This window comes from Athene cunicularia, assembly GCF_003259725.1.
Source record: "Athene cunicularia isolate RWA chromosome 5 unlocalized genomic scaffold, athCun1 chr5_part2, whole genome shotgun sequence".
Lineage (NCBI taxonomy): Eukaryota > Metazoa > Chordata > Aves > Strigiformes > Strigidae > Athene > Athene cunicularia.
The window spans coordinates 9,027-17,353 of NW_020799102.1; the positions used below are offsets into that span (position 1 = coordinate 9,027).

Here is an 8,327-nt window from a genome sequence, read left to right on the forward strand (position 1 = left end):
TTTTTTTTTTTTTTTTCTTTTTTTTTTTTTTTTTAGCATTACAACTAAATTTGAGGCACTGCATCCTCAAACCACGGCCTTTGTGCAAGGAAGGGTCCACGGCCTTACTGAGATGCCCCAGCTGCTCTGTGGGGCCTGGCCTCCCACCACCCGTCTCCCTCCCAGGGTGTCATAACACGGCAGTGTGCCACTCAGGAGTTTCATTAACTGTCTCCCAACTTCACACCTCCTCCCCAACCCCAAGTCTTTCAGAGCCCGGCATCGCGCTGTCCCTTGCCCCGCTGCAGCCCCAGCGCTCACCACTGGTTGTCCTGCATTAGCTCCGTGTTGGCGTCTGAGCTCTGCAGTTCCTCCCCGCGGCTCAAGATCAAGTACAGCAGGGACAGGCCGAACTGTGGGGAAGAGAGGAAGGGTATCAGGAGGAGATGTCCCACTGGTGCTGTCCCCAAGCCACCGCAGGCCCCTGCCCAGGGCTGTCCTGCCCTGTGAGGAAATCCCTGTGGCAGGGGATGGGCAGGGCAGGGCGAGCTTTCCTCCTCTCTGCTCATTTTTTTGGGGTGGATTTGAGAATCGCCTCCACCTCCCAGTCCCCCTGGGGACGGTGGCACAAGTGGACGATCCCCATCTGAGGAAGAGGAGGAGGAAGAAGCTGTTTATGGGCCTAAGTCATGGCTGCATGAGTGACACACTGCTCCTGGTTGGAGGGATTTCTTCACAAATCCCCGGATTTTGATGCAGGCTGCAGCCCAGTGGGACAAAGGGAGCCAGTTGTCAGACTGTAGCCGACTCCCAGGCCAGCTCAAATGACTTAATTAATCTGCCAGACACCCTCGTTAATCAGCAAGGAAAGGGAGAGGAGCGCCGGGGGCTGGCAGCCTGCGGCTCCTGTGCCATTCCGGCACCACAGTTCTGCCATCCAGCACTGGGAAACTCAATTTCCCCAATTATGTGGAAACATCGGGACGTGTCGGGGCAGGAGGGATGAGGTTGGCCCCAGCTGCCCCCTCCACCTTCCCAGGGAGCAGAATGAAATGAGCACCTTGTTTTGGAGCACAGCAGTGAGGTGCAGGTTGGTGGGCGCTGGCACGGTCGCGCTCTGAGGTAGGTTCGTTAGCTGCTGCACAAGGCTGGTGACTGTCCCCAAGGGAAGGTGGTAGAGGACGTGAGAGAAGGGCCTCAACAGGCAGGGCAGCACCTGTGGGAAGAGGAGCGGTACGGTGACAGCAAGAAAATCTGCTTCCCCGTCACCTCCCGCACATCCCAGGGCTCGACGGAGCCCGACACGACGCTGCCTCACTGCTACACACACCCCAGCAGCACCTTTCCTCTCGGCCCCCCCTCAGCGTGGGACCCACTAACGGCATCCTCCTACATCCCCACAACGGTGCAGGCCTGCTTTAAATTCAGGCAAAGATTCTTCCTTCTTAAATCAGCCTTTTTCTCCAAACAAGCTGGGATTTACATCGCAGATGCCCGTGTTTTGGTTCCCTATAGAACACAGGTTGTGAAGGACAGCTGAGAGCTGGAGAAGATGCTGGCCTCATGCTCTCTGTCTCTGAAAGATGGAGTCTCCTGTTGTCACCCGATGAGTCAGAGACACAACCCTTCAAACAAGCGCTCAGCCAAGAGCTGGGTTCGTTAAATAAAGGCACCATTTACCAGAAATTCTTCCCGGTGAAGCTGAGCTGTGCTGTGCCAGCCGGCAGGCACAGGAGATGGGCCCTGCCAGGAACCAAGGGCTCCTGCAGCCTCCCAGGAGAGGCAGAAACAACCATTCTTAAGACACACAATGCTGCTTGCTGTTTTTTCTTCATGAAGAGGAAATCTGGCTCCAGACCCCGTGCTGAACCCCACATCACAGTGACGGGAGCCCTCCCAGCCCCTGGAATCTCACCTCGTCCTGAGCGTCCTTCTTGATGAGGAAGGGCAGGTTTCTGGCGGTCGCCATGAGTACGTCGGCTGCTTGCTCGGGTGACAAGAAGGGGAGTATCCGGGCCACGAGGCGCTTCCCTTTCCGGATGCACATGATCTGCATGAAGTGATCATCGCTCAGCCTGCCGAGGAAAGGAGAAAAGTGCTGACCCTCAAGCTGGGAGAGTCCCAGTGCAAGTGGAGGGTTCCTGTGGGTAGCTCAAAGCTAACACACACCACAAAAAACATCCCCAAGGAGGGAAAAACAACACAGGAATGACATCCCTAACCCTAATCCCTGTCTGACTGGCTGGGCAGGAGAACAAGGCTCAGTTCTGCGAGGGGCAGCAGAGAAGGAGCTGCTGAGACCCTGTGTCCTTCCTGGTCCATCTGTGCTGCTGAGGCCACAGGTCAGGCAAGAGGCAACTGACTGACAACCAGGCACCCTGCGATGTGCTGGGGTGTAGAGCTCAGGGCAAACACCCAATGAACATGCAGACAGGTGCTAATCACAGCACCCAAGCTGCAGGGATTGAAGTTTTTATAGGATGTTGACCACAGCGAACAACTGTGTGGGGAAAATGGCAAAAAAGGAAAGGAAAAAAATTGTATTATTTCAACTTCCAGTTTCCAACACAGTCAGTCAGTCAGCCAGCCTGACTCTTCTTTGGGAAACAGGGCCCTGCAAAGCCAGTTGCAGCAGCTGCAAGTGGCCATGGGCTCTCCAAGCTCCCGCAGTTGTAGACGTTGCCTCTGCTCACCTCTCCTGCCCGGGCGCCTTCCCCCTCAGATTGTCATACATATCGCAGATCTTCTGCTTCCTCTCGCCCATCAGTGCCGGCCGCTCGCCTTCCAGGCTCAGGAGGTAGCGTCTCTCGTAGTCCTCCACGTCCAGGAGGAGACTATACGTCTGTGGGAGAGACAGCCATGGCAGCAGGGCACAGGGATCTGTGATGGGATCCACTAGCCCTGCTCTGAGATCCAGAACATTGCCCGGAACCACTCTCCTCACCCCAGCCCACCTCATTCCCCACCGATCTCTGAATGTCACAGAATCATCCAGGTTGGAAAAGCCCTTGAAGATGCTCCAGTCCAACGTGAACCTCACGCTGACGGTTCTCAGCTCCACCAGATCCCTCAGTCCCCCAGGTCCCTCTCTGACTGGCAGCTCTCCAGCCACACCTCCCCAAGCCTGTAGCGCTGCTGGGGGTTGCTGTGGCCCAAGTGCAGAAATTAAGATCGTGACAGTCCTCCCCGAACTCACCTTCTCAATCGTGACAAGGGTTTGGCGTCTCTTGTCTCGAACTTGCTTCTCCTTCGTCTCCTGCCAAGGAAGGACAGTGGAGTCAGGGCCACGGGCGGCTCCCACGCCAGCCTGAGGGCCGGGCACAGGGCTGCGTCGGAGGGGAGGCAGGGCCAGAGAGCTCACGTCATCCTCGCTGCGGGAGGTCACCACTGCGTCAATCATCTTCCGAGGGTTGTTCACGCTGGAGACCGTGAGCTTCCCCAGCGAGCCCTCAAACTGCACTGCACGAACGAGGGAGAAGGGAAGCAAAAGGGAGTCAGTCCGGGCCTCACCCCACCTCACCTGCCTTCATCTCTGGCCCGAAAGTAGCCCCATGGCTACCTCCAAACCCAGCTGGCCCCGCGAGACCCCAGCTCAGCTCAGAATGAACCACCCTCACCCTTCACCCACAGAATATCCGGGCTGTGTGGAGTCAGGAGCTCTTACCTGGCTTGTAGGTGTGCTCCAGCTTTGCCACCTGAGGTGTGATGAGTTTAGTGCGTTCCTTCTTGGGACCATCACCGTGGACTTCCTCCGCTGCTGCTAACTTCTCCAGCTTCTGGAAGTAATTCTGAGGCAGGGAGAGGAGAGGTTGAGACCCCCCCAGAAACAGTTGGCAATGATGGCTGCAACACATCCCTCTCCCTGGCCAGTGGTCCACCCCTCGCCCATCACTTACTGGGCTTCCCAAGCTCAGCAGCAGCATTTTAAACCACTGTTCTTCCCCCAGTGCAAAACTGTGACCTTCTCTCTATCACTCCTTGAGATTACAGAGCTCAAGGTTCCTCCTCAGCCCTCTCTTTCTCAATACAGGCTCTCCCTGAGAGGTCACCGGCTTCCAGTCCTTCCCAGTCCACCCCCATTAGCCTGCCTTGCTCTGTCAGCACCGTTGCCCGAGCTGGGGCCTCCCACTGATGCTCACGCGCTTTTCCCACCCACCCTGGCCAACGTTTGCCTCTTTCGCAAGGGCAAAGCTTTGTTGACTCACATCCCGGCTGTGGCTGCACCAGTTCCTCTCCTGTACTGGGGACCCACTCACCCACAGCTCCCAGAAAAACTCTGTCAGTGTGATGAATCCTGCCAGCCCCAGAGCCAGGCGCACCCGTTAGCCACAGTTCTCCCAGCTCCCACCGGGCTCCTGGCTCACCACAGAAGGGAATGAACCATTCTGCCCCATCTCACCGCGCTGAAGTCTGCCCTCCCTGCTCTGCCCCGTGCTCTTGGCTGCACTGAATGCTCCAGAATGTTTTGGGGTGCACGGCTGGCTCCTCCGTACCCCTTTCATGAAGACAGGAGGCCAAACCTCCCACACAACTTACAACGGCCCCAAGCACACTCTCAGTCAAGCCCCACTTAATCTCCCAAGCCTGGCATCCATCCTACATAGCTTGAAGCCTTCTGCAGATTCCCCTCACACAAGGTTGCCCTGTGTACCCGCAAACCCCACCAAGCTTTGAGCATCTACCACCGTTGGTTAAGAGCTCAGCCACCACCTTGCTTTATCTGCTCCAAATCTGGCTCGTCTGAGCTCAGTCTGGCATTTCCCATTCTCAAACCGAAAAAGAGCAGGAGCAGCCTCTCCCTAGCCACCTCCTCCACCTCAGTCTTTGGAACCCATGGGCTTCACCACCACCTCCTGTCAGACTAGAGTCCTCCTTATGCAGCCATTCCCTGCTCAAGACTCTCTCCTCTCTAATTTTACATTTAGCAGCTGCCTCGTCTCCCAGTCTAGGTGTTTTATTCACAGAATCATCTGGGTTGGAAACGCCCTTGAAGCTCCTCCAGTCCAACCATGAACCTCACACTGACCGTTCCCAACTCCACCAGATCCCTCAGCGCTGGGTCAACCCGACTCTTCAACGCCTCCAGGGATGGGGACTCCCCCCCTGCCCTGGGCAGCCCATTCCAACGCCCAACAGCCTCTTCTGCAAAGAAATCCTTCCTCAGAGCCAGCCTAATATCCTAACATATAAATACTTCCTAATATCCAGTCTGTCCCATGCAGCTTCTGATGTAGAGGAGCTGCTCTCCTGTTACCTGCCAGTGTCCCCCAGTGTCACCTCAACCCTGGACATCTCACCCAAGAACAAGGCGGCAGTTTTTTCCCTTGCTGCTGGCTCCCTTTTCCCCTTCCTGGGGATGCTCGCCCCGCGTCATCCTTCTGCCTTCCTCCTCCAGTGCATTCCTCATGCCTGGATCTATAAACACTTCCTCTGCTGCATCACTCTCAGCACCGACATCCCCTTTGGCACCGAGAAGACACCGGTCCCAAGGGAACGTCGAGGTGCTGCTCTGCCAGCGGCCACAGACACGGGACACGCAACAGAATAGGCTGGGAGCTTCCCGTCCTCCTCCTCCTCCTCAGTACCTGGTAGTAATAGTCATCCAGGTAGGGATCAGTGCTCTGCAGCTGCATCATCTGGATCTTGGACACCCAGTCCTTTTCCCGTTGCAGCATGAGGTTGGCGTAAGGATCTTTGCGCATCTGCTCCTGGTGGCTGCTCCGGTGGCCCCCTCGGTCCCCCACCGAGCCGTTAAGGCTCCGGTGCTGGCTGGCAGGAGGCAAGAAGGGCACCCGTGAGCACACAGGAGCTACAGGAAGGGACAGAGAGCAGTGGCACAGGCTAGCCCCAGCAGCACAACCCCCCCAGAGGTGGAGGGGCGATGCAACCCACCCCCCTGACCCCACGCCAGGCAGCCCCTCTCGCAGCACCGGCGGGGCAGGGTCAGAACTCACTTTCGGTTCTGCTGCTGTCGCTGGTGCAAGAGCCGACGGTGCTGGGGGTGTAGGTGGGTCGTGTCCGGGCGGAACATCTGGGGCTGCGGCCTGGGGAAAGTGGAAAAATCTCAAGAGGCGGCTGCAGAGAGCGAGGCAGGCGGCCGGGAGCAGGATGGTACCTACCTCAGGCTCTGCAGGTGGGATCCAGGGCCTGGCGGGTGCTGCGGCTGCGAGGGAGGTGGAGCGGGGGGAGCCCCAAAAAAGGCACGAAACCCACTGGCTGGAGACATCATCTGCCCAACTCTGCCCTGGAGCAGCTTAGGGTTGACGGAGGGGAGGGGGCTCCCAACCAGGCCAGAGACCCGGGCAAACTGGCTAGGGGACATTCGGCCGGCCTGGCAGAGCAGAGAGAGTGCCCCAAGTGAGCCAAGGGGGAGATTTAGGAGCAAAAAGAAAGGCCCAGCCAGGGCAGCTGTGAAATGCCAGAAAATGCCATGTAGAAGCAGCTTCTGCAGCCATGTGAAGAGAAATGCGGGACCCTGGCCACGGCAAGGGCCAGGGAAGGGCAGGAAGGGGTGGGAAATGGGGGGTTATACCTGGGCTCCTCCGAGCAGCTGCGCTCTCTGTAGGTGGGTGAGAACAGGAGAGACGCTGTGAGGAAACGGGTGGCCCAGGAGGGAGGAATTCTGGAGAAAAAGAAGGGAAAAGGGACACTCGGTCACAGCCCTGCCCCAGCTGATGGTGCCCTGGGTAGGCAGAGAGACAGGCCAGGCCTGGAATTACAGGTGGGAAGAAGGAAATGGGGCATTGCGGGGGAGGTTTCTGGGGAGGCCTCCCAGCACAAAGGGGCTTGAAGGCAGCACCAAGAAGGAGGTGTGGGGGCGGGCTGGGTACCGGTACATTGCAGAGCTGGTTGGGGGACATCCTCTCGCCGTAGGGAGCAGGGTAACGCTGCTGCATGGTAGCTCGGATGTGGACAGGCTTTGGACACAGGATCTAAGAGGGAAAAAGGTGCAGTCACCCCCGTCAGCTCCTCAGGGACCAGCCTGAGTTGCGAGTAGGGCCCAGGGGGTGGTACCTGCTGGTTGAAGTTGGGCACAGCAGCCTGCTTGGGAGGGGTGCCGATGGGGACAGCCCGGACGGGGGGGCTCCCGATGACAGGGGATGATGAACGGCGGGGCAGCGCCCGCTCAGAGGGGTCCCGCTCTTCCTCTCGAGCCTGAGGGGGTCTCTGAGGCAGAGCGTAGTCCAGCACGGACACTGACGGCATCTCCTGCAAGCAGAAGGGGAGAGAAAGCTCCCCCCCAGGATAACAATCACGGACCAGGACGGGAAGGATTGGTGCCGTGTGTCCTAGGGACATTCCCAAGATGCGACAGCCACATCCTTCCTCCTGCCAGGTCTCCTCCACACCCCACTGCGCTTCCCCAGGAGCCCCATGCGATGGTGGGGGGTCCTAGGGACCCCCCGGGCCTGCCCGGCAGAGCCCACATCACTGCCAAGATGCCTGTTTGTGATGATGGTGCAGCCCTCATCAGCCCTACAGAGCCAGGAGAGGGCTGGCGGCGCAGCAGGATCTGCTTACACATAAAAGCCTGGCTCTTAACTAAACCGCAAAAAAACCCAAAAAACATTCCTCTGCCTTGAGGCACCAACATTCCCAAACCCTGATGAGAGTGCTGACATCTCTCAGGTACCAACAGGAACCACAGATAAGCAATAGCCCCCCCAACCTGGCTCTCCAAGGAGTCACATCTAAGAAGGTCCACAAGTGAGGCAAACTATGGCCACCTAAACCTAGCCCAGGGCAAGCAGAATGCCCTGCTGTCCCAGCCTGAGCTGCAGGTGCCCCCAGAACCGATGATCCCACAGCAGTACAGCACATCTCAACCCTCAGGGTTCAGCTCACTGCTGCAGGGGTTTGGGGAGCACTAGGGAAGCCACCCGCATCCCTACATCATACCTGAGTGAGAAGTGGCCCCCGGATTCGCCGCAGGACGGCTGAGCTATCCCAGATGCTGGAGTTAAGCCCTCCAGGCTGCTAGAAAACAGGGAGGGAGTCAACACAGCTCTACCAGACTTTCACCCATCCCAGTTCTGCCAGGTATTGATCCCCATAGCCCCACTCTCACCTGCGCAGGGACCGTGGTTTGCACAGCCTGCATGATGGCGGGGTCCTCCAGCTCGCTATCGATCACCAGCCGGGTCAGCCGCTCTGCCAGCGTGTCCTCAGGCTCGCCCAGCAGATCTGCCTCCTCACTGCCAGGTCCATCCTGTTCCCTGGTTGTCACCGGTTTGTCCTCCAGCTCCGCCAACCGCTCGTGGGCCTCCTGCCAGTCGTCGTCTGCGAGGGAGCAAGCGAGGGGTGAGCTCACAGGGGTAGGGAGGGGATCAGAGAGGCATGGGGGGGGG

At 58.3% G+C, this 8,327-nt stretch overlaps 1 protein-coding gene across 1 annotated transcript in view; it reads right to left on the minus strand.

Moving 5' to 3' along the window:
* Positions 1–285: 285 nt before the first annotated feature.
* The window catches only part of PATL1 (PAT1 homolog 1, processing body mRNA decay factor), a 40,502-nt gene continuing 32,460 nt past the window's right edge, over positions 286–8,327 (minus strand). Inside the window, exons 4-18 of the mRNA XM_026850130.1 lie at positions 8,048–8,259; positions 7,879–7,956; positions 6,994–7,188; positions 6,810–6,911; positions 6,512–6,601; positions 6,099–6,310; positions 5,934–6,023; positions 5,565–5,748; positions 3,644–3,767; positions 3,341–3,438; positions 3,176–3,235; positions 2,673–2,821; positions 1,895–2,054; positions 1,040–1,195; positions 286–392 (exon numbers count right to left, since the gene is read on the minus strand). Coding sequence (XP_026705931.1) covers positions 297–392; positions 1,040–1,195; positions 1,895–2,054; positions 2,673–2,821; positions 3,176–3,235; positions 3,341–3,438; positions 3,644–3,767; positions 5,565–5,748; positions 5,934–6,023; positions 6,099–6,310; positions 6,512–6,601; positions 6,810–6,911; positions 6,994–7,188; positions 7,879–7,956; positions 8,048–8,259 — 2,006 coding nt within the window. The 3' untranslated portion in view covers positions 286–296. The remainder of the gene's footprint in view (positions 393–1,039; positions 1,196–1,894; positions 2,055–2,672; positions 2,822–3,175; positions 3,236–3,340; positions 3,439–3,643; positions 3,768–5,564; positions 5,749–5,933; positions 6,024–6,098; positions 6,311–6,511; positions 6,602–6,809; positions 6,912–6,993; positions 7,189–7,878; positions 7,957–8,047; positions 8,260–8,327) is intronic.